At 41.2% G+C, this 25,921-nt stretch overlaps 1 protein-coding gene across 3 annotated transcripts; it reads left to right on the forward strand.

Moving 5' to 3' along the window:
- The first annotated feature begins 15,205 nt into the window (after window positions 1–15,205).
- LOC129816722 (endoplasmic reticulum junction formation protein lunapark-A-like) lies at window positions 15,206–25,753 on the forward strand. Of its 3 annotated transcripts, XM_055871539.1 has the most exons (14): window positions 15,208–15,454; window positions 16,416–16,516; window positions 19,311–19,352; window positions 19,952–20,139; window positions 20,236–20,294; window positions 20,377–20,417; window positions 21,915–21,995; window positions 22,282–22,333; window positions 22,440–22,688; window positions 23,671–23,761; window positions 23,945–24,015; window positions 24,325–24,468; window positions 24,593–24,694; window positions 24,758–25,753. In XM_055871539.1, exons 2-14 carry the CDS (start codon window positions 16,490–16,492, stop codon window positions 24,823–24,825), a joined length of 1,215 nt encoding a protein of 404 aa, XP_055727514.1. In that variant the 5' UTR covers window positions 15,208–15,454; window positions 16,416–16,489; the 3' UTR covers window positions 24,826–25,753. The 3 variants fall into 3 exon arrangements, with proteins under 3 accessions (XP_055727513.1, XP_055727514.1, XP_055727512.1); XM_055871538.1 differs by having other exon boundaries at window positions 15,206–15,454; window positions 24,620–25,753; XM_055871537.1 differs by having other exon boundaries at window positions 15,209–15,454; window positions 24,593–25,753.
- Window positions 25,754–25,921: the final 168 nt, after the last annotated feature.

The following is a 25,921-nucleotide window of genomic DNA, read 5'->3' on the forward strand; positions in this document are numbered from 1 at the left end:
CTATAGACCACCCTCTGCCCCCAGCTGTGCTCTGGACACCATATGTGAACTGATTGCCCTCCATCTATCTTCAGAGCTCGTGCTGCTAGGCGACCTAAACTGGAACATGCTTAACACCCCAGCCATCCTACAATCTAAGCTTGATGCCCTCAATCTCACACAAATGATCAATGAACCTACCAGGTACCACCTCAAAGCCGTAAACACGGGCACCCTCATAGATGTCATCCTAACCAACTTGCCCTCTAAATACACCTCTGCGGTTTTCAACCAAGATCACTGCCTCATTGCCTGCATCCGTAATGGGTCAGCGGTCAAACAACCTCCACTCATCACTGTCAAACGCTCCCTGAAACACTTCAGCGAGCAGGCCTTTCTAATCGACCTGGCCGGGGTATCCTGGAAGGATATTGATCTCATCCCGTCAGTAGAGGATGCCTGGTTATTTTTTTTAAATGGCTTCCTCACCATCTTAAATAAGCATGCCCCATTCAAGAAATGTAGAACCAGGAACAGATATAGCCCTTTATTCTCTCCAGACCTGACTGCCCTTAACCAACACAAAAACATCCTATGGCGTTCTGCATTAGCATCGAACAGCCCCCGTGATATGCAACTTTTCATGGAAGCTAGAAACCAACAGGCAGTTAGAAAAGCCAAGGCTAGCTTTTTCAAGCAGAAATTTGCTTCCTGCAACACAAACTCAAAAAAGTTCTGGGACACTGTAAAGTCCATGGAGAATAAGAACACCTCCTCCCAGCTGCCCACTGCACTGAGGACAGGAAACACTGTCACCACTGATAAATCCACTATAATTGATAATTTCAAGAAGCATTTTTCTACGGCTGGCCATGCTTTCCACCTGGCTACCTCTACCCCGGTCAACAGCACTGCACCCCCCACAGCAACTCGCCCAAGCCTTTCCCATGTCTCCTTCTCCCAAATCTAGTCAGCTGATGTTCTGAAAGAGCTGCAAAATTTGGACCTCTACAAATCAGCCGGGCTAGACAATCTGGACCCTTTCTAAAATTATCTGCCGAAATTGTTGCAACCCCTATTACTAGCCTGTTCAACCTCTCTTTCGTGTCGTCTGAGATTCCCAAAGATTGGAAAGCAGATGCGGTCATCCCCCTCTTTCGTTCAAATATTTTTATTGAACACACACAGGAATGGTGTATAGGTATGAAAGGCAGGTATACAATTTTTAACTAAACATAAAAGAGCAGACAGAAATAAAAAGATCCAGAGTTCTGGGTACAAAACAATTATTACAAAACAAGACATACAAAACAAGGACAGGTAGAAAGAAAGAGGGTGGGTGTCACCCCCCCTTATTCCCCCCCTTTATCCCCCCCCCCCCCTTATCCCTTCCCCTTATACCCCTCCCCGCTGCTCGGGTGGCGGTGCCAGCACGTGCTGCCCAGAGGTGGATTAAAATATTACAATGGAGAGTGCGTTAAAAAGTACAAATTCACAGCGCCGAATGGTCCAAGTAAGAGAGGAAAGGCTGCCAGATCTGATCAAATGTTAATAATTTATTGTTCAGAATATATCTAATCCTTTCTAAGTGTACAGTGTTTGCCAATTCGCTGAGCCATAATTTGGTAGTGGGCGCTTCCCTCTTTTTCCAGAACAACAAGATTAGTTTTTTTGCCGAAATGAGACTGTAAGAGATGAGTTGTTTTTGGGGGTTGGTTAGTCCGATTAGGGAATCAGACACTCCCAGGATTATCAGAAGCGGGTCTGGGTCAATTGAAGTCTCCAGAACTTCAGAGAGGATCCTAAAAATTCCACACCAGTAACCATGCAAGCTAGAGCATAGGGCAAAGCAGTGGAGAAGTGTACCCTGTGCAGCCTGACATTTATCACACAAAGGGGATGTATCAGGAAATATCCTATGCAGTTTGGTTTTGGAATAGTGTAATCTGTGTAATACCTTGAATTGTATGAGCCGATGTCTGGAGTTAATGGAGCAGGTGTGGATATACTCCAAGCTATCTTCCCAGTCTGCCATCGAAATGTCAGTCCCTAGTTCTTCCTCCCATTTTGCCTTAATGGCCTCTGTAGAGGGTGTGCTAACCGATTGAAAAGAGTCATATAAACGAGATATCAGTTTGTCTGAGGTGGGGGATGTTTTTATGCATCCGTCAAACATGGAAGGCTTAGCGTTCCCAAATGTTGGGAGGTGTTTCCTAACATAGTCTCTGATTTGTAGGTATCTGAAAAAGTTATTTCTGGGAAGATTATAAGTTTCCCTCAGCAACTCAAATGAAGCAAAGGTCCCTTCTATATATAAATCCCCTATGGTACTTATCCCCAACTCTCCCCATTGCTCAAAGGTGTTATCAAGGTTGGAGGGGGCAAAGGAGGGGTTCCTGGCAACAGGGAGCATGAATGACATTGGTCTAAGCTCAAAGTGGGTTTTAATTTGCTTCCAGATTCGGACTGTGCTATGTATAATAGGATTGTTACGATAAAGTGACCTCTCCAGATTGACAGGCGACAAAATCACAGCACCAATAGAGAAGGGGTGACACTCCTCACGCTCCATACTAAGCCAGGTGGGTGACGGACGTGCGTCATCCAGCAAAAACGTAACCGCACGGAGGTTAGCGGCCCAATAATAAAATATACAATTTGGGAGAGACAGTCCTCCTTCCATCTTGGATTTGCAGAGGTGTTTTTTACCTATCCTGTGTGTTTTATAATCCCAGATGAAAGGATTGATAATTGAGTCCAGTTGTTTATGAAAGGATTTAGGTATGAATACTGGGATGTTCTGGTATAGGTAGAGCAGTTGTGGGAGGAAGACCATTTTAATGGCATTAATTCTTCTGAGCAGAGAAATTGGGAGAGTTCTCCAAAATTGTATGTTTGTTTTTAGTTTTTGCATCAGCGAGGGGAAATTCTCTTTAAATAGTAAGGAATATTGTTTGGTAACTACAATTCCTAGATAGGTACATTTTTCTGAAGATAACTTAAGTGGAAGATGTTCTAGCCAGGAGGTGTTTTGTAACCGTATGGGCATTAATTCACTCTTGTTCCAATTTATTCTGTATCCCGAGAAGGTACCAAACAAATTAATCACATCAAGAATAGCTGGAATACTAGCTTGGGGTTCTGTTACATAGAGGAGAATGTCATCTGCGTATAGGGAAATCTTATTTAGAGTATCTTTAGTATTATAGCCGTGTATTGCTGCATCAGATCTAATCGTCTGAGCGAGAGGTTCAATGATTAGGGCGAAGAGCATCGGCGACAGCGCACAACCCTGCCTTGTCCCTCTGTAGAGGTTAAATCGGGGCGACAATGATTGGTTAGTGAGTATTCTCGCACAGGGGTTCCTATATAAAAGCTGGATCCAATTTATGAACCCATCTCCAATATTAAATTTATGTAGGACTTTGAATAGATAGGACCACTCAACTTGGTCAAAAGCCTTCTCGGCGTCAAGAGATATAACGGCAAGGTCCATGTTTGGTAACCTCTGAGAATACATAATGTTGAAGAGGCGCCTGAGATTGAAGAATGAGTTTCTGTTCGGGATAAAGCCGGTCTGGTCCGAATGGACCAGTTTGCCAATTAAAGTGCTAAGCCTGTTAGCCAGGGTTTTTGCTAAAATCTTTTGGTCTGTATTGAGGAGGGATATTGGTCTGTATGACCCTACCTCTTCCGGATCTTTACCCTTCTTATGTATAACTGTAATGAATGCTTCATCCAAAGTAGATGGGAGAGCTCCATCCTCTCTGGACTGAACCAACATTTTGTGCAGGTAGGGAGAGAGCATGTTGCTGAATGTTTTATAGAATTCACCCGGGTATCCATCTGGGCCCGGGGTCTTGCCACTCTTTAGAGTTTTGATTGTTTCTCGAATTTCTTCAAGAGATATTTCCTTATTCAGGAAGTTAGAATCTTCCTGGTTCAGGGCAGGAAGATTACAGTCATCCAAAAAGTTTTGCATAATTAAGGGGTTAGAATCGGCTTTAGATGTATATAGAGTCTCATAAAACTGACGGAATCTGTCATTGATGTCTTTGGGGGAAGAGAGTAATTCCCCAGATGCAGACTTAACTTTGTGAATCATTCGGTCACTCACAATTTTTCGAAGTTGTCTGGCGAGTAATTTGTGTGGTTTGTCACCAAACTCAAAATATTTTTGCTTGGCGTAGAGAAAAGATTTAGCAATTTTAGCTGAGAGAGTCTGATTATATTCAAATTTTAAAGAGGTAATTTTTTTATGTTTCTCCATAGATGGATGTCTAGCATTCTCCCTATCCAGTAAGTGAATTTGTCCCTCCAGTACTACCAATTTTCCCTTGTTTTGCCTACTCCTGGCAGTCTGATAGGAGATGATACAGCCTCTCAAATAAGCCTTAAGTGTTTCCCACAGTAATGCTGGGGAAGTCTCTGTGTTGTCGTTGGTATCAAAGAAAAATGTTATTTGGTCTTTAAGATGTTCACAGAATGTTGGTTCTGTGAGGAGCTGAGGATTTAACCTCCAGACCCTCTCGTTTGGTACCATGTCACCCAATCTCAGGGAGAAGGTGAGTGGACTGTGGTCCGAGATTATAATATCATGATACTTCACATTACAGGTATAGGGGAGTAGTTTAGCATCAACCAAAAAGTAGTCAATTCGAGTATAAACATTGTGAACATGAGAGTGAAAGGAGTATTCCCTGCCCGTAGGGTTAGTGATCCTCCATATATCAAATAAGTTAGAATTCTTTATGTAGGTATTCAAGAATTCACTTGAATAGGAGGTGGGGGTTCGCCGGGTAGAGGATCTGTCCAAATATTGGTCTAGCACGCAGTTAAGGTCCCCTCCAATGATCAGGTTAGTATGGGAGATATCTGGAATCAGGGCAGTCATCCCCCTCTTCAAAGGGAAGGACACTCTTGACCCAAACTGCTACAGACCTATATCTATCCTACCCTGCCTTTCTAAGGTCTTCGAAAGCCAAGTCAACAAACAGATTACCGACCATTTCGAATCCCACCATACCTTCTCCGCTATGCAATCTGGTTTCAGAGCTGGTCATGGGTGCACCTCAGCCACGCTCAAGGTCCTAAACGATATCCTAACCACCATCGATAAGAAACAATACTGTGCAGCCGTATTCATTGACCTGGCCAAGGCTTTCGACTCTGTCAATCACCACATCCTCATCGGCAGACTCGATAGGCTTGGTTTCTCAAATGATCACCTCGTCTGGTTCACCAACTACTTCTCAGACAGAGTTCAGTGTGTCAAATCGGAGGGCCTGTTGTCCGGGCCTCTGGCAGTCTCTATGGGGGTGCCACAGGGTTAAATTCTTGGACCGACTCTCTTCTCTGTATACATCAATGATGTCGCTCTTGCTGCTGGTGAGGCTCTGATCCACCTCTACGCAGACGACACCATTCTGTATACTTCTGGCCCTTCTTTGGACACTGTGTTACCCTCCAGACGAGCTTCAATGCCATACAACTCTCCTTCCGTGGACTCCAATTGCTCTTAAATACAAGTTAAACTAAATGCATGCTCTTCAACCAATCGCTGCCTGCACTTGACCGCCCGCCCAACATCACTACTCTGGGCAGTTCTGACTTAGAATATGTAGACAACTACAAATACCTAGGTGTCTGGTTAGACTGTAAACTCTCCTTCCAGACTCACATCAAACATCTCCAATCTAAAGTTAAATCTAGAATTGGCTTCCTATTTCGCAACAAAGCATCCTTCACTCATGCTGCCAAACATACCCTTGTAAAACTGACCATCCTACCAATCCTCGACTTCGGCGATGTCATTTACAAAATAGCCTCCAATACCCTACTCAATAAATTGGATGCAGTCAATCACAGTGCCATCCGTTTTGTCAAAAAAAGCGACCTGTACGCTTTCGTTGGCTGGCCCTCGCTTCATACTCGTCGCCAAACCCACTGGCTCTAGGTCATCTACAAGACCCTGCTAGGTAAAGTCCCCCCTTATCTCAGCTCGCTGGTCACCATAGCAGCACCCACCTGTAGCACGAGCTCCAACAGGTATATCTCTCTGGTCACCCCCAAAACCAATTCTTCCTTTGGCCGCCTCTCCTTCCAGTTCTCTGCTGCCAATGACTGGAATGAGCTACAAAAATCTCTGAAACTGGAAACACTTCTCTCCCTCACTAGCTTTATGCACCAGCTGTCAGAGCTACACCTGTACATAGACCATCTATAATTTAGCCCAAACAACTACCTCTCCCCCTACTGTATTTATTTATTTATTTTGCTCCTTTGCACCCCATTATTTCTATCTCTACTTTGCACATTCTTCCACTGCAAATCTACCATTCCAGTGTTTTACTTGCTATATTGTATTTACTTCGCCACCATGGCCTTTTTTTTTTTGCATTTACCTCCCTTATCTCACCTCATTTGCTCACATTGTATATATACTTAATTTTCTACTGTATTATTGACTGTATGTTTGTTTTACTCCATGTGTAACTCTGTGTTGTGTCGGAAGACTTTAATGTCTGTACAGAAGACTTTAATGTCTGTACAGAAGACTTTAATGTCAATATAATGGAACATACGTATTTGTCAAGACTGCTCATAAGGTGTTTTAGTTCCATCCCTCCACCACTCTTGGCCCAGTAGAATTCAAGGAGCTTGGAAAGATGACTGTGCTGCTGCTCCAGTTTCAGCTGTTCTGCCTGCGGCTATGGAACCCTGACCTGTTCACCGGACGTGCTACCTGTCCCAGACCTGCCGTTTTCAACTCTCTGGAGACAGCAGGAGCGGTAGAGATACTCTCAATGATCGGCTATGAAAAGCCAACTGACATTTACTCCTGAGGTGCTGACTTGTTGCACCCTCGACAACTACTGTGATTATTATTATTTGACCATGCTGGTCATTTATGAACATTTGAACATCTTGGCCATGTTCTGTTATAATCTCCACCCGGCACAGCCAGAAGAGGACTGGCCACCCCTCATAGCCTGGTTCCATCTCCAGGTTTCCTCCTAGGTTTTGGCCTTTCTAGGGAGTTTTTCCTAGCCACCGTGCTTCTACATCTGCATTGCTTGCTGTTTGGGGTTTTATGCTGGGTTTCTGTACAGCACTTTGAGATATCAGCTGATGTAAGAAGGGCTATATAAATACATTTGATTTGATTAACAATGTAGTAAAACAGTAAATTGTGCAGGTAGCCTAGTGGTTAGAGTGTTGGACTTGTAAACGAAAGGTTGCAAAATCAAATCCCTGAGCTGACATCGTAAAAAGTTGTCGTTCAAGAAGGGCAGCAAAGAAGCCACTTCTCTCCAGGAAAAGCATCAGGGACAGACTGATATTCTGAAAAAGGTACAGGGATTGGACTGCTGAGGACTGGGGTAAAGTAATTTTCTCTGAATCCCCTTTCCGATTGTTTGGGGCATCTGGAAAAAAGCTTGTCCGGAGAAGTCAAGGTGAGCGCTACCTTCAGTCCTGTGTCATGCCAACAGTAAAGCATCCTGAGACCATTCATGTGTGGGGTTGCTTCTCAGCCAAGGGAGTGGGCTCACTTACAATTTTGCCTAAGAACACAGCCATGAATAAAGAATGGTACCAACACATACGCCGAGAGCAACTTCTCCCAACCATCCAGGAACAGTTTGGTGACGAACAATGCCTTTTCCAGCATGATAGAGGACCTTGCCATAAGGTAAAAGTGATAACTAAGTGGCTCGGGGAACAAAACTTCGATATTTTGGGTCCATGGCCAGGAAACTCCCCAGACCTTAATCCCATTCAGAACCTGTGGTCAATCCTCAAGAGGTGGGTGAACAAACAAAAACCCACAAATTCTGACAAACTCCAAGCATTGATTATGCAAGAATGGGCTGCCATCAGTCAGGATGTGGCCCAGAAGTTAATTGACAGCATACCAGGGTGGATTGCAGAGGTCTTGAAAAAGAAAGGACAACACTGCCAATATTGACTCTTTGCATCAACTTCATGTAATTGTAAATAAAATCCTTTGACACTTATGAAATGCTTGTAATTTTACTTCAGTATTCCATAGTAACATCTGACAAAATTATCTAAAGACACAGAAGCAGCAGATTGTGAAAATTAATATTTGTGTCATTCTCAACTTCTGGCCACAACTGTTTATAAAGACGTCTCTTTTAGCAATGTTTTATTTTTTTTATTCTTACTCAACCCTGTCACGCCCTGACCTTCAGAGATCCTTTTTATGTCTCTATTTTGGTTTGATTGGGGTGGGTATTCTATGTTCTATTATTTGTATTTCTGTTTTGGCTGGGTAGGGTTCTCAATCAGGGACAGCTGTCTATCGTTGTCTCTGATTGAGAACCATACTTAGGTATCCCTTTTTCCCACCTGTCTTTGTGGGAAGTTGACTTTGTTTATGGCACATAGCCTTAAGCTTCACGGTTTGTATTGTATTGTTTATTGCTTTGTCGGCATCATTTCTAATAAAGAAGTAAATGTACGCTCACCACGCTGCACCTTGGTCTACTTCATTCAACAGCCGTGACACAACCTTTCTCCCTTGCTAGACATTCAGTTGAGAATAGTGATTTAGCATGCTTTTTGTCCAGAAGAAACTACATCTTTATCTTGGATAACTTTATCTTGGACTGCAAAGCAAAACATCTTGGACCATACATTAAACACAATACTAGGTTTGGGCGATAATACCTAACTACCATGTAAACAACTATTGATAGCTGTTGTCGACGGTTGTGAAATGTATGTATGCTCAAGTTTTTAGCATATTTGAACGTATCACACATTCCTGGTGTATGGCAGCACACAATACCGCAGTGCCCTTAGTGATATGTCAAATTCCCTATTGTTAGACTAATAACAGAATTAAAGTGGTGCTGTGAGGAATTCCAAATTCAATACAAAAGCTGTAAAAACAATATTTATTGTTATTTAAAAAGTGCTTTTGATAGGATAATGAATCACTACACCATGCAGTGCTGATTTTGCCATTTGAACAGGAATTGCAATCAGTTTTGCTTCAACATTGTTTGTTTGTCAGTGGGATCGCGCCGGCCCGTCTTCAATATAAACTTAGCATTTTAGCCTGTGCTTTTGTGTAACAAATTAATTGCTTCTTGTAGGGAATCAATGTCCTATCTAAACTTTTTTTAAATATCTAGAAATATAGTTTTTTGCCACTGGTCATTTAAAAAGAAAGTAGTATCAAATCAAATGTATTCATATAGCCCTTCTTACATCAGCTGATATCTCAAAGTGCTGTACAGAAACCCAGCCTAAAACCCCAAACAGCAAGCAATGCAGGTGAAGAAGCACGGTAGAGGCGGAATTCCACACAGTGCACCTTTTTAATATAATGAATGTTGTAGAAAGAGCTCATTGCCAAAACAGCACTGAATGACAGATGAGGCTTTACATGGTTCCCCCCCTCATTTTCAGTGTTGTGTGACCATGGGCCTTTGTGGGTGCTATAGCGGACAATCAATAGTTTTTTGCAAATAGGAAAAGAACAGACATGTTTTACCTCAACTAAGAACGCGTTCTACCTAGACCTGGGAGCAATCATGGTTGACTGACGTGATTAAGGACCATGCTTGTTTACTGATGCAACACTCCTGACCACTAGGCTACCTGACACCCCACTTGCCTGCATCAATATGCAACAGTACATCTGTAGACAGTTTCACAGAACATTTGTATTGGAGGATATTTTGTAGGGCAATGCCTCTAATCTTTGCCTATTTTTAGTATTTTTATTTTTTATTTTCTGTTTTTCAGAAGACAACTGATTCTGAGAAAGTCACCCGGCGGAGTGAAAATCGGTATCCTTGTCGCTGTGGATGGAGCTGCAGCAGATGACCCAATGCCAGCTGACGATGTGGACGTTGCCCCTTCTCGTCGCTGTGGATGGAGCTGCAGCAGATGACCCAATGCCAGCTGACGATGTGGACGTTGCCCCTTCTCGTCGCTGTGGATGGAGCTGCAGCAGATGACCCAATGCCAGCTGACGATGTGGACGTTGCCCTTCCTCGTCGCTGTGGATGGAGCTGCAGCAGATGACCCAATGCCAGCTGACGATGTGGACGTTGCCCTTGTGATTGAAGAGCAGCTGATCATACATGAGCTTCACAATGTCCCAAATGCCTTTGCCACTTTGATTGGACTTGTTTTCTGAACATGGATTACCCAAAAGGTTTGAGGTACACTTTTGAGGTAGTTCAGAAAATGTTCTTGAAGATTGGTGCCGAAAACTACTGCAAAAGTCAATGGGCTGAAGAACCGTCTTCTTCATTAAGACAACTAATTGGTGTGTTTTTTTGTTTTACTCGTAGTAGTTGAGTTAATTCCTCGGGACAACGATGCTGTTATTTGCCTTAATCTTACAGATCTCAGTTTTGGGAAGACTTAAGTTACCCTATTGTGACTTTCAGTCTACAAACTACAACCGTCATTTGACCATTGATTTGCTATCATCTCTTCCCATTAACTACAGTGCATTCCATAAAACAATGTTTCAATGGTGCCATTTACAAATGTGTATGGGTTTATTGGACAGTGGAATGGGGGGGGGGGGGGGATTTGTTTGACAAAAAGTTTATCTTTAGAAAAAAAAAATTCTCAGCTGATATTGGTTAAAGTACCAATTAGTGACAGCAGAATTTGGCTGCCCGTTTAAATGCACTCAAAGACATTAATCTAAAAATATGCATTATTAAAAATCTATTTTAATGACATTAGAAATGCATTCTAGGGAGCAATACATTGTTGCAAATGTATTTGTTTGTTAATACATGTTCTGAAATGCACAAAAGGACTATTTTGTTGTCATTACAAGCTAGATGGAATTAATTGATTTGAATGTAAGTTGTTGATTTGATCAATGTACCCTTGATAGTAAATTAATCATTGTAAATATAAAGTCATTTTAAAATGAAGAAGCTTTACTAAATTTGAACTTTGTTCAACTGTACATAATGGGTTATATTAAATGTACATTTTTTTATTAGTCAAAGTCATGTTGTTGAGTTAGAACAGTGGTCCTCTACGTGCAGCCTGTGGCAAGCTTGTCTGTTGTGTCATTAATAGTATAGTTATTTATTTATGTGTGGCCTGCTTGACTTGCTCGTAGCCACGGTATAGCACCACCGGCCTAACAGGTTGAGAACTGTGTTACAATAACTGAATATGAAGTAGGCTTGACTTAAGTGCATGTCAATTGAACAAGGATTGTAAATGGTTAACTCTTTTAAATGTGGCTTTAGATCAGATAACTCACACTTTAAGGTTGTTTCAACTTGTTATTTCCAGTCATCTAGTTGCGTGGCCTTTTTCAAGCTCAGAGCACTTAACATGTTATTCTAGCTTAGACAATTTTGTTGCGTAAACTTTAAATGTAGTAATCATAACTGTGTTACTAATTATGATAACTTTATTAAGTTGACATGACAAAATTGGAAAAAGATTAAACTCAGAATAGTAAGTTATAATGGCAAATGGTTAACTCTTTTATAAATTAAGTAACTGGCTTTAGTTCAGATAACCTCTAGCTTTAAGGTTGTTTGAACTTGTTATTTCCAGTCATCTAGTTGCGTGGCCTTTTTCAAGCTCAGAGCACTTAACCGTGTCACGTAATCCTTGCACAGACCGTTTTGTTACGTAAACTTTAAATGTAGTTATGATAACTGTATTACTAGTTACAGTAACTTAATTGAAAGTTGACTTAACAAAATGTGAAATTAATTCCACAAAAAATGGTTGGTTATGATGTGGACTTAAGTGTTTTTTATTTGTCAACATAAATGTTGCTTTAGCTATGAGAATTCAACATTTATTGTTGACGTAATAAAGGTTTTAAGTTGATTCAAATGAGAATAGTAAGTTGCACTGAAATGAAGCAGTGGACTTAACTGTCATATTTGTCAACAATAGTGTAGCTTTAGTTATTAGAACTCCACATTTATTGTTAACATAAAGGTTTAAGTTGATTAAAGTAATATCAAATGAACAAACATCAAATGAACCATTAATTGTTAGTTAAAATACATGTTTAAAAAGCTAGGATAACGTGAAATGCAAAGTACTCTGAGCTTGAAAAAGGCCACGCAACTAGATCACTGGAAAAAATAAGTTGAAACAACAAATATTTCACAGTGTGGACTCTATTCACATATACTACACTGACACTACAACATACACACACAGACTACAAACAACTACATACGCTCACACACACAAAACACACACACACATGCATATTGACACTATACACTCACACATAGACACCCTTTCACACTCTTCTACTGTTTATGTATCCTGATTGCCTAGTCACTTTCACCCCTACCCACATGTACATACTGTATTACCTCGTACCTCGTATCCCTGCACATTGACACGGTACTGGGGCTCCCGACTGGCGCAGCGGTCTAAGGCACCACAGGCCCTGGTTCGATTCCAGGCTGTATCACAACCGGCCGTGATTGGGAGTCCCATAGGGCGGCACACAATTGGCCCGGGTTTGGCCGGGGTAGGTGTCATTGTAAATAAGAGTTTGTTCTTATCTGACTTGCCTAGTTAAATAAAGGTAAAATAAATAGTCTCGTTATTCTATTGTTACTATTTCCTTTTTTTGTGTGCAAATTTGTCATACTTCTAAACTCTGCATTGTTGGGAAAGGGCTCATAAGTAAGCATATCACGGTAAAGTCTACACCTGTTGTATTCGGCGCATAGAACAAATACAATTTGTTCAGCTTTTCATGGTCAGTGGCCACTTTAAAATGGAATTGAATAATAAACAACTCTTGCAAAAGATAGATGTTAATTATTTAGGCTACCAATATGGGAAATTCAAATGAAGTCAAAACTTGTCAGTCATTCGATCAGATTTGCCACCAATGCTCCTTATAGACACATCACTGCACTCTATACTCCTCCGTAAACTGGTCATCTCTGTATACACGTCACAAGACCCACTGGTTAATGCTTATTTATAAAACCCTCTTATGGGGGAGTGAGGCCTATCAGAGATTTACTGCAGCCCTCATCCTCCACATACAACACCCGTTCTGCCAGTCACATTCTGTTAAAGGTCCCCAAAGCACACACATCCCTGGGTCGCTCGTCTTTTCAGTTCGCTGCAGCTAGTGACTGGAACGAGCTACAACAAACACTCAAACTGGACAGTTTTATCTCCATCTCTTCATTCAAAGACTCAATCATGGACACTCTTATTGACAGTTGTGGTTGTTTTGTGTGCGGTATTGTTGTTTCTTCCTTCTTCCCTTTGTGCTGTTGTCTGTGCCCAATAATGTGTGTACCATGTTTTGTGCTGCTACCATGTTTTGCTGCTGCCATGTTGTGTTGCTGCCATGTTGTGTTGCTACCGTGTTGTTGTGTTGCTGCTATGCTATGTTGTCTTAGAGTGCCTTGCAAAAGTTTTTTTCTATTTTGTTGCATTACAACCTGTAATTTAAATTGATTTTTATTTGGATTTGATGTAATGGACATACACAAAATAGTCCAAATTGGGGAAGTGAAATTAAAAAAATTACTTGTTATCTTCTTTTTTTTTAAAGTAAAGTTTTTTTAAAGTATTCACCCCCTTTGCTATGAAGCCCCTACAAAAGATCTGGTGCAGCCAATTACCTTCAGAAGTCACATAATTACTTAAATAAAGTCCACCTATGTGCAATCAAAGTCACATGATCTGTCACATGTTCCCAGTATATATACACCTGTTCTGAAAGGCCCCAGAGTCTGCAACACCACTAAGCAAGGGGCATCACCAAGCAAGCACCAAGCACCATGAAGACCAAGGAGCTCTCCAAACAGGTCAGGGACAGAGTAGTGGTGAAGTACAGATCAGGGTTGAGTTATAAAAAAATATCAGAAATTTTGAACATCCCACGGAGCACCATTAAATGTATTATTAAAAAATTCAAAGAATATGGCACCACAACAAACCTGCCAAAGAGAGGGCCGCCCACCAAAACTCACGGACCAGGCAAGGAGGGCATTAATCAGAGAGGCAACAAAGAGACCAAAGATAACCCTGAAGGAGCTGCAAAGCACCACCTTAAGCCGTACACTCCACAGTGCTGGGCTTTACGGAAGAGTGGCCAGAAGAAAGCCATTGCTTAAATAAGCAAACACATTTGGTGTTTGCCAAAAGACATGTGGGAGACTCCCCAAACATATGGAGAAGGTACTCTGGTCAGATGAGACTAAAATTTAGCTATTTGGCCATTAAGGAAAACGCTATGTCTGGCGCAAACCCAACACCTCTCATAACACCGAGAACACCATCCCCACAGTGAAGCATGGTAGTGGGCTGGGAAACTGGTCAGAATTGAAGGAATGATGGATGAAGCTAAATACAGGGAAATTCTTGAGGGAAACCTGTTTCAGTCTTCCAGAGATTTGAGACTGGGACGGAGGTTCACCTTCCAGCAGGACAATGACCCTAAGCATACTGCTAAAGCAACACTCGAGTGATTTAAGGAGAAACATTTGAATGTCTTGGAATGGTCTAGTCAAAGCCCAGACCTCAATCCAATTGAGAATCTGTGGTATGACATAAAGATTGTTTTACACCAGCGGAACCCATCCAACTTGAAGGAGCTGGAGCTGGAGCAGTTTTGCCTTGAAGAATGGGCAAAAATCCCAGTGGCTAGATATGCCAAGCTTATAGAGACATACCCCAAGAGACTTGCAGCTGTAATTGCTGCAAAAGTTGGCTCTACAAAGTATTGACTTTGGAGGGGTGAATAGTTATCCACGCTCAGTTTTTTTTGTCTTATTTGTTGTCTGTTTCACAATGGAAAATATTTTGCATCTTCAGAGTGGTAGGCATGTGGTGTAATTCAAATGATACTACCCCCCCCAAAAAATCGATTTTAATTCCAGGTTGTAAGGCAAAAAAATAGGGAAAATGCCAAGGGGGGTGAATACTTTCGCAAGCCACTGTAGGTCTCTCTTTATGTAGTGTTTTGTCCTATATTATTATTATTATTATTATTATTGTATTTTTTATCCCAGCTCCAGTCCTCGCAGGAGGCCTTCGTCATTGTAAATAATAATTTGTTCTTAACTGACTTGGCCAGTTAAATAAAGGTAAATTAAATAAAATGAAAATACCCATCCATTTCAGGTTCAGATTAATGAAGAACATCCTGAAGTGGCCTAGGGGCAAACGCTCCACGTAAGCGCGGCTTCTGACGTCAAAAGGGGGTTGCTGTTTCGTAAATAAATCATAAACACTTTTGGTCTTCATTTAAGGTTAGTGTTAGGCATATGGTCAAGGTTAGGTTTAAAATCTAATTTTAAGATAAATTGTAAAAATAATCGGCGTATATGACTTTGTCTGTGGTATCTCATGACGGTCGTGCCACGCCTCTGCTTCACCCCTAATATAACCAACATAGAGGAAATGCTGTTTCTGTATGAGAGGAACTTCGGACTCAAATACTGTCCAGGTAAATTGCTAAAAAAAAGAGTTGTAAACGCTAATGCTAGCAGATTTGTTGTGTTTTCGCTGATATTGAATCGCGTTTCCGATGAAGTGGCTAGCTAGAAAGTGGCTGCAGTTCTAGCGTGAAGTTGCAGGAAGCTAAATAAAGTTGTCTGGCTAGCCTAGCACGCTGCAACTTGTCAGAACTGTTTGGTTGTTAAATTTAGTCGCTAGGTTGCCCCTTTTCTCTGCAAAAATGTGAAATTGGTTTCCAAGTTTACAGTCGCTTGACGCTGAACACGTTTTATGGCCTTCCTATTATTAGTCATAGTTAGTTACCGTAGCTAGCGAAAGCTAACTATTTAACATAGTTGGTTTGCTAGCCAGCTAGTTAGCTAACTATAAGATACTTCATGCACACGTTTGGTAGATAGTAGCACAGGGTGCATTTGCTTGTTTTTCTGCAGAATGTGAATGTCACCGTAATACCAATTTAGTCTGTATGATAATGAATAAACATGTTCAGCAACACGCTGTGGTCAAGCGAAGTTCAAAAGTCAGTGGTGCATCTGTTTCAATTGAACTTATTGGACGCTTAGCTAGCTAGCAAGCCTAGACAGCCCATAATAGCAAAGTGTTGTTAAACTGTGAATTTGTGTACACTCAAACTGTCGCTTGCTCCTTTCATTTCATAAACGACACAAGTTTTGATAGCTAAATCCTTGCCAGGTCAATTGGTAAACATGCATCATGGTACCCACTTTGGATTTAGCTAGCTAATGTAGTTATATCATGTGTCAATCAATAATGCTTTCGCGGTAGCTACGATTTTGGTCTTGAGTCCCACACTCATTTACTGTCAGTAGTTGGACCCAAACATGCAGTGTCATCATAACTAACTTCCTTGCACAAGAATGGTTTGGTAATCTTTTTGTTTTAATAGATCATCCCAGTATGCATTATTAACACAACGTTTTTGTCAACAGGTGGAGAGATATTTCACTGAGGGACTTGACAAGTCGGAGGCGTTTAAAAATACCTACTTTATTTGGACCTCAATATGGGGGTTATAATATCCCGGTTTAGGGTATGTATTGCATAACCTGTTCATTTTAGTGGTCCTGTATGGTTGTTGGTAGAGCATGGGGGGTTTTATTCCTAGGGCCACCCATACAAACTGTATGCACCAGTGTTTCCCCTAGAAAAACACTTATGCAGCATTAGAAAAGTTAGGTTGTGGCCAATGGCATGGTTTTATATAGCACAACATATAACAGATGCCCAAAATTGTTCAAATGCACAAATAGCTTATTTGAGAATTTGGCAGTATGTCCAACTGCAGACCATGTGTATGGCATTTGTGTGGTCTAGCGGTTTGCTGATAAAATTGTTGTGAACAGTGCCCCATGGTGGGAGTATGGGCAGGCATAAGCTACGGACAACGAACACAACTGCATTTTTAAGGATGACAATTTGAATGCACCGAGATACCGTGACGAGATCTTGAGGCCCATTGTCGTGCCATTCATTCGCCGCCATCACATTGTGTTTCAGCATGATAATGCACTGCCCCATGTTGGATGATCATGTTGGATGATGATGAAAATGATCCAGTTCCCCCATGGCCTGTATAGTCACCAGACATGTTACCCATTGAGCATGTTTGGGATGCTATGGATCAATGCGTTTGACAGCGTGTTCCAGTTCCCGCCAATTTCCAGCAACTTCGCAAAGCCATTGAAGAACAACACAATCAACAGCCTGATCAACTCTATGTGAAGGAGATGTCGCTCTGCATAAGGCAAATGGTGGTCACACCAGATACTGACTGGTTTTCTGCTATCTGTGATCAACAGATGGGTTTCTGTATTCCCAGTCATGTGAAATCCATAGATTAGTGCCTAATTTATTTCAATTGATTTATTTCCTTATGAACTATGACTTTGAAATTGTTCCATGTTGTGTTTAATTATTAATACACACGATACGCAAAGTATTCAGACCCCTTCCCCATTCCGAGGAAGTACAAAACTAAAACATATTAAATACTTAAAAAAAAATCTATACACTACCCCATAATGACAAAGCAAAAACAGGTTTTTAGAAATGTTTGCAAAAAACAGATAGCTTATTTACCTAATTATTCAGACCCTTTTACTATGAGACTCGAAATTGAGCTAAGGTGTATCCTGTTTCCATTGATCATCCTTTATGATGCTACAACTATATTGGAGTCCACCTGTGGTAGATTAATTGATTGGACATGATTTGGAAATGTGCAGACCTGTCTAAGGTCCCACAGTTGACAGTACGTGTCAGAGCAAAAACCAAGCCATGAGGTTGACTGAATTGTCCGTAGAGCTCCGAAACAGGATTGTATCTAGGGAAGGGTACCAAAAAAAGTGTCTGGAGTGTTGAAGGTCCCCAACAACAGTGGCCTCCATCATTCTTAAATGGAAGAAATTTGGAACCACCAAGACTTCCTAGAGCTGGCCGCCTGGCCAAACTGAGCAATCAGCGAGGTGACCAAGAATCTTAAGGTCACTCTGACAGCTCCAGAGTTCCTATGTCGAGATGGTTGTCCTTCTGGAAGGTTCTCCCATCTCTGCAGCACTCCACCAATCAGGCTTTTATGGTAGTGGCCAGACGGAATACACTCCTCAGTAAAAGGCACATGTCAGCCTGCTTGGAGTCTGCAAAAATGGACCCAAAGGACTGTCAGACAAGATTCTCTGGTCTGATGAAACCTAGATTGAACTCTTTGGCCTGAATGCCAAGTGCTACGTCTGGAGGAAACCTGGCACCATCCCTACGATGAAGCATGGTGGTGGCAGTATCATGCTGTGGGGATGTTTTTCAAAGATGAATGGAGCATAGTACAGAGATCTTTGATGATAAACCTGCTCCAGAGCGCTCAGGACCTCAGACTAGGGCGAAGGTTCACCTTCCAACAGGACAACAACCCTAAGCACACAGCCAAGACAATGCAGGAGTGGCTTCGGGACAAGTCTCTGAATGTCCTTGAGTGGCCCAGCCAGAGCCCGGAACCTGATCAAACATCTCTGAAGAGACCTGAAATAGCTGTTCAGCGACGCTCCCCATCCAACCTGACAGAGCTTGAGAGGATCTGCAGAGAAGAATGGTAGAAACTCCCCCAAATACAGGTGTCAAGCTTGTATCGTCATACCCAATAAGACTCGAGGCTGTGATTGATGCCAAAAATGCTTCAACAAGGTACTGAGTAAAGTGTCTGAATACTTATCTAAATGTGATATTTTTTTTTCTATACATTTGCAAAAAATACTTACTGTTTTTGCTTTGTCATTATGGGGGAGGGCTTTTCAGTCCCTGGCCTACACACAATAACCTATAATGTCATATAGGAATTATGTTTTGAGATTTGTATTAATTCAATTAAAATCTGAAATGTCTCACTCTCACAGCTGTAATCCCTACCGAAGGTAATTTCTTCTAACTTGTAGTGACTCGGGGGTGAATACTTTTTGTACATTAAAGTTCTATATTTCATTTTCAATAAATTAGCAAAACATTTCTAAACATGTTTACACTCTGTCATTATGAGGTTGTGTGAGGAAGAGGGGGGGGGGGGGGGGAGTGTATATTTAATCAATTTTGGATTCAGGCTGTAACGCAACAAAATGTGGAATAAGTATGAATCATTTTTGAAGGCGCTGTGTGTATATATAATATATATATATTTATTTATTTATTTGTCACGGGCGGCAGAAGTATGCGGCGAACCTCTAAATTCCAGAGAATAGTCCTGTGCTCTGCTACTCCTAGCCTATGGATAGTTCCCAGCTTTCTAAACTCAAAGCAAGTCTTCATTCTCTGATACATTTAACTTGTTCTTTTGACAGACTAAGCCATCAACTGTAGAGGTTTTGGAAGGAATTGATAAGGTATGTTTTTTGTTTTTTTTAGGGGGGGGGGGGGTTGTGTCAAGATGGTGTTGAGCAGGAGTGTTTTGGCATGTCGCTCTAGAGATTGACCTGGTTACACTATACAGCCCATCTCGAGCTTGAGGTCACTCTAGGCAATGTCCAGCAGTGACGGATGTATGTTTCCTAGCATCAGCAGAGGATAGGTCACTACACTGTCCACCAACTGATATTTTTGGGGTTTGGCTAATCGCACGAAGAACCAAAGGGTGTTTTCTTCCCCTCTTAATAAAAAGGATTGAAGTTGGTAATGCACCCGGGACATTGAATAAATAGGCGTTTGTCAAGATTACAAGAGGGAGGCATGGAGAAGTCATATGATGTGTCTCTGGGATTGAACATTGATGTGGCTCTTTGCTGGTTGTTTATTTATTATACACAAGGTACAGTACTATTACATGTATCTATAGGGTTATGTCGGGCTAACTTAAAGTTACATTATTAGTAAGAAAATTGTGGAATACGAAACGTCTTTTCTCATTATAGAGAGAGTAAGTTTGGCTATATTCAATGTGTCAGTTTTTTTATTTTTATATTAATGGTTAATATTCTATTTACAGGATATACAGACTGGTGAGGAATGTAGAGCACTGTATCAAAGACAGTTGAAGCAATGGCTATGGAGACTACTGCTGTACTCATCTCTTCTGTACCTGATGGCCAGCATCATTGTGTATCTCTGGTACCTCCCTGAACAGACGATTGGGAAGGTCATATTGGCTCTTCCGTGTGTGATATTTCCACTGTTGTAAGTATATATTTCTCTTTCTCTCTAGAGAGAGGGATCGCTATGTCTATTTGTAGTTTGTTGCTTAACTGTCTGTTCTAATTGTTCTTTCCACAGTGTATGGCTCCTTCGAAAGGGGCTGATTGCTCTTTTTAAAAGAAGAACAGAAAATAACAGTATGTGCTTTAGCCTGCCTCATCATGACATGCTGCTTTCATTTGGTGTAGTCAGTCAAATGTATTTTCTTCTTTTTTTTAGATGAAAAATTGGACGATCTCAAATCACAAAAACGAAAAATTGTAAGTTAACATTTTCAGTGGTTGTCTTTTGATTGGGAGAACATTGACTGGGCTGCTTTAGAATCCGCCATAGCTGTTAGAATCCGCCATAGCTGTTAGAATCCGCCATAGCTGTTAGAATCCGCCATAGCTGTTAGAATCCGCCATAGCCGTTAGAATCTGCCATAGCCGTTAGAATCTGCCATAGCCGTTAGAATCTGCCATAGCCGTTAGAATCTGCCATAGCCGTTAGAATCCGCCATAGTTGCCCCCTTATACCTGGATAAGGGTGAACATAATGTGGATCCCCCTAATCATTCATGAAGGGGTCAAATGAAAGCGCTGAGAAGTCAGCGCTTTATATACTGTCCTTGTACCTTTTTTTTTTACACCCCGTTACTAATTTGTAAATAGACTTAATCTGCCATTTTGAGCCATTTACCTCATTGAGATGAACACTTTTACAAGGTGGCGTACTGACGATATGCTGGAGTCTTCATGCCCTGTTCTGCTATTATCGAGCTTTTACAGCACTTTGCTTAGATAATTGCTACTCCTAATAAATAATCTAAAATCTATGCAGACAGCTGTTAATTGGCCTAAAGACTTTACTTGGTGAAGCACTCTGCTGACGTCTCTTAAACTAATAGCGTTTAGTGCTAGAAGGAAATAAATCTGAGTAATTGCTTGTCATGTCTAATAACTTTCAATAATTATGGCTGATGGATTTTCACACTCCATTATGGAAGTAGTGCATGTATTTATTATTCTCATTATGTCTAAACAATAAGCTATTTCCCTTTAAATTAAGTTTCTACAAAAAAAAAACGAATTGAAGGATGTGTAGACCTACTACATCTGCTTTTATTGTGAAAACCTTTTTAATATCTCATTGATGGTAGAATGTGGGTCTGGCTGTCAGTTGACTTTTTGTAGGTAGATGGTCTTTATAGTGTTTCATTAGAACAGAGAAGAAACATCTAGTTGAGAATATCAGTTTTGACTTTAAACACCAACATAGTAGTTCACAATTCGAGTTTCTGTGCAGTTTTATTGAGTAGTTGTATCATATTGATGTGGTGTTGAAGACTTTTTAGCACGTATTGTAAAGATACAAGGAAGTCTGTGCGGTCGTAGGACCCACCTGTTAAAGCAGTTAATTATTCCAGTCACTTAATTGGTTGTTCACTTGCTCTCTTTTTCAATTTGATTAATCACGATGTGGAAGATACGACATTGCTTATCATTGTCTCATTACGGTCATTGGATTTGAACAGAATTACTTGTGTGGAATGGTGACATGTCATATCAACATCATTAGTGAATTAACAGATCAATCAAACATAAGCTATTAGAACAGAACCCTGCATACTCAACGGAGTGTTCTGGAAGACCAATACTATGGCACTTGACTGATGAAGTAACTTCTACTGAAGTACTGAATCAACCTGACTTTCAATTTGTCCCATTTCATTTCTTTAACATTTAAAAAAAATATGAACTGCTCTTGTCCAACAGCTGTTAGAGGTGATGGAAACTGAAACCTATAAAACTGCAAAAATGATTCTGGAGAGATTTGATCCTGACTCAAAAGCAAAGGTGAGAATTTTTATTTTACTTTTTCATTTAATTGGGCAAGTTAGTTAAGAAGAAATTCTTATTTTCAATGAGGGCCAGTGGGTTAGTAATAGGAACAGTGGGTTAACTGCCTTGTTCAGGGGCAGAACAACACATTTTCACCTTGGGGATTTGATCTTGCAACCTTTCGGTTACTAGTCCAGCGCTCTAACCACTATGCTACCCTGCCGCCCCAAGTACATCTGCCTATGAGCCCAGTAGTTCTGTGAATTAACCTTGAAAGTACATCTGTCTTTTCAATTTGAAGGTGCCAGAATCCCTTCCAAATGAAATGCCTATGACTCCAAAACCTCAACAGGGTAATGTAGTTGCTCAGCTATCTTTATTTTGTATTTATTTAAAGGCCTTTCATGTGCTTGCATGGCTTACCATTGATAAACATCCCTGCATGGTGTCCTCCGTTAGAACTCCGTCAGCGTCATGTCACTCCTCGGCCCCCGGTGGCGTTGACTCCTGCTGCAGCCCGTACTCCTCGTCCCCCGGTGGCGGTGACTCCTGCCGCAGCCAGTCTTCTTCTGGCCCCGGGGGCCACCCATGCAGGGCCGCCCCTCCACTCCGCTCCTGGAGGACCCCCAGAGAAGATCCTGTCTGAGGCTGCTCAGCAGAGCTTGATGAAGAGGCCCATGACCCCTGGCACACTTGTTCCAGGAGTGGGTGAGTGGCTGCACACAGGGACCATATCATTTTTTTTGCCATGCATGTCTCCTAGTCTCACCAGTCCTTCACGGATGGGACTTTTCTATACATTTTTTAATTTTACGAAATTTTTGCAGGAATAATGGTTTGTTTTACAGGTGGTAGTTCTGGCTAATTGAGTGTAGTATTTGTATCCATTATGGTAGGGGTTGCCTTAAAACAAACTGAAGGTCAAGTTTGCTCCAGAGAAGAGATGATCAGTAACTAAGTAAAAAAAATAATAATAATAGAAGTTAGTGAATTTGGTGAAAAGAAATATAATTATTTTCACCAAGATTTCTCACCATACAACCTTTGACCAAGACTGTTTCAAAAATATGATGCTTACACTGTCAGTGAGTAGTGTACGTTTACTCTTATGTCAATCGTCTGGCCTTGGCCACATCATAGGAAATGCAAACAGACATTCTCCCAGAACAAGCAACATGGTGTAATTACCACGTGAGGTATAACAAGAACCAGGATAAGTTGAACCATGATTAATTAGGGAAGGCCTGCATTTGTTCTCTGGCATTGGTACTGAAAACGTAATAAATGTCTTTCTAATGCCGGGAAACATTTGTCATGGGTTCACCTTGCAAATGTTTCATATGGCTTGATACTATCAGACACTTTTGTAAAAATACATTTTGATAGTCACTACAGTTTCCATATGTTGGTATATGAATAAACAGTAGGAAATGCTTTCTGTTAGTGCATATTAATTACCGCTCAGTAACACAGCATGGGTTCTTGTATACGTGCTGTGCAAGTGAGATCCATTTCCAAGTCATTATTAAAATGTGTCCATTTCAAACATGTTATAGTGGACCTCTTCAGCAAACTGTAGATTTGGGTCTTGCTGTTTTTTATTTTTATGAAGCTTCTCGTCCTCAGTGTGATTGGTATTAGAGACCTGTCTGTGCAGCTAATGTTTACGTGTGTTCTGCACCCCCCACAGGCCCTCCCCTGGCCAGACCTGTCCTCCCCCGGGATCGCGGCACCATGGACAGGGTTATTGAGTACCTTGTCGGCGATGGCCCTCAGAATAGGTAGAGTAGCATCTTGGCGGTGATGTCTTGTCACCTACACAGGTGTGATTTGAACCGATGTCAGCACTATTGTTTTTTACACTGGCAATGTATTGCTACTGTGATCATTTTTTCAATCCTCGGCAAAAATGATCTTCTGATTTTCATTGCATGTATGCAACATATATTATTTTCTCCCTCCAGATATGCCCTCATATGTCAGCAGTGTCTCACCCATAACGGCATGGCATTAAAAGAGGAATTTGAATATATTGGTAAGATTTTGAGGAACACAACTGTCACTCTCCATCAAACACTATGCCCTTCATTTGCTCTCTAGCGTTTGCCAGCACTGTGTATCATCAGGCTCTTTAAAGCCTCTGTCACTACTGGCCTCTGTAAGCAGAAAGAAAGCATCTAGATTGAATATACAAATAAGTGCAACCCATTGATCTGATGCGTTTATGCAATTATTTTTGGAATATCATTGGTTTCATCTTCACATTAATCTGTTTACATGGAAATATATGCCAGTCATACAGTTGACAGTGCACTTAGACCATGGTGGGTTTGCCTCGTTTCAGCCTTTAGATGTGCATATTGTTGTTTCCTGAACCCTGCGAGAAAGATAAGACCCCAAGCCCCCCGACTCCCTGAGATCAGTGCCGAGACGAAGATCCTCACCGACGCAACACCACCTGAAGCTGATGAGAGCCCCGTTGCTGCAGGTATGTCTCTGCTAACCCAAGTTTAAATTTTTTTTCCAACAAGCAGTGGAATAATCACATTGTCCAAGTTGCTTACTTACTTGAATGCCTGTTAAACCTGATATGTTGATCCTGTCATGTTCAGTTGAGGAGAAATGGCCTTCTCCCCCAGCTGAAGAGGAGAACCAGGAGTTGGCAGTTACTCCAACAGAGGGTGTCCCTGAAACAAAAGGGTCAGAAACCCCAGGCTGTCTGGGAGCCACCCCAGGCTGTCTGGGAGCCACCCCAGGCTGTCTGGGAGCCACCCCAGGCTGTCTGGGAGCCACCCCAGAGAAGTCCGATGAAGAGCTGGATATGTCAGACATGGCGGTTCAATAGGATGTTTCAACATCATTTTAGGCTAGGGAGCTATGTTGTTTTTAGTTATTTTTCTCAGTTTTTAAAGTAAACTTTAATAACATCAATGCTGTGAGTAAGAATCGCAGAATGACAGGCTAAGGGTTTGGTATGAACTTAAATTGATTTATTTTTCTTGTCTGTTATAGTGATTAGCATATAAACTGAATCCTGATGGTAGGGGATAATGGACAGGCAATACTTTTGGGATTTGACATGATGTCAATACGTTCATTCACTATTCCAGCACTATCCATGAATCAAGAGTAGGTTTGCTAGCAAAGTATTTGGTGTTGATGCACATCTGTAGAATGTTTATATATATGTATTTTTTCCTTTAGTGTTTTGTTTTAAATATTAAGCGGATAAGCAATTTGCCACATGAATATATTGTCTGTTTTGTGTGACAATGTCTGTCCATGTTGTCTACAGACAGGTAAAGATGCTAATGCATGCTACTACTACTTAATAATAATAATAATGATAATGATAATAATGCAGAGGCTAAATGTAGCTACGCAGTTGGTCTGTAGAATTACGTTTTCTTCTGTTTGTTTTTGCGTGAGTTTATTTGCTACATTGTCACTGTATTTGTTTGTTTTTTTGAGTGTCTGGCCATGTTTACAGAAATGCAAAAAATATTCTGTCCGGTGTTCTATGAAATCTGTATATTTATAGGTGATGATATTTATAGATACTACAGTATTGGGACACAGTGCCTTTTGATCAGTATTGAATAGGTTTTGGATACTTCAAGCACAATGTGGCTAACCACATGTTTACACAGTAACGGTACTATCAGGAGTGCTTATTTATTGCTTAAAAGGAGAAAGATGTTCTGCTGTTCTCTGCACCCGAGTGCCTTGGTGCGTTGTGCGTTTGTACTTTGAAATAAAGACAGTCATTTTCAGTAAGCTGCATGTGTTCGCTTGGCATTATGAAAATGCCAGTTTCAGAATGTGACTGAGTTGAGTCTTTGACATTCTCCTCAGCAGCCAAACCAACCAGAGGTCGACCGATTTATGATTTTTCAACGCCAAGACCGATTTATTGGAGAACCAAAAAAAGCTGATACCGA

Source organism: Salvelinus fontinalis, chromosome 19 (genome assembly GCF_029448725.1).
Source record: "Salvelinus fontinalis isolate EN_2023a chromosome 19, ASM2944872v1, whole genome shotgun sequence".
Taxonomy (NCBI): domain Eukaryota; kingdom Metazoa; phylum Chordata; class Actinopteri; order Salmoniformes; family Salmonidae; genus Salvelinus; species Salvelinus fontinalis.

Bases quoted from the DNA above. Each gene is read 5' to 3' on its own strand.
- LOC129816722 (XM_055871537.1), top strand. From the start codon at position 16,490: ATGGGGGTTATAATATCCCGGTTTAGG. The intron at 20,140-20,235 runs GTAAGTATATAT...TTCTTTCCACAG, and splicing joins TGTGTGATATTTCCACTGTT to TGTATGGCTCCTTCGAAAGG. The intron at 20,418-21,914 runs GTAAGTTAACAT...CTTGTCCAACAG, and splicing joins AATCACAAAAACGAAAAATT to CTGTTAGAGGTGATGGAAAC.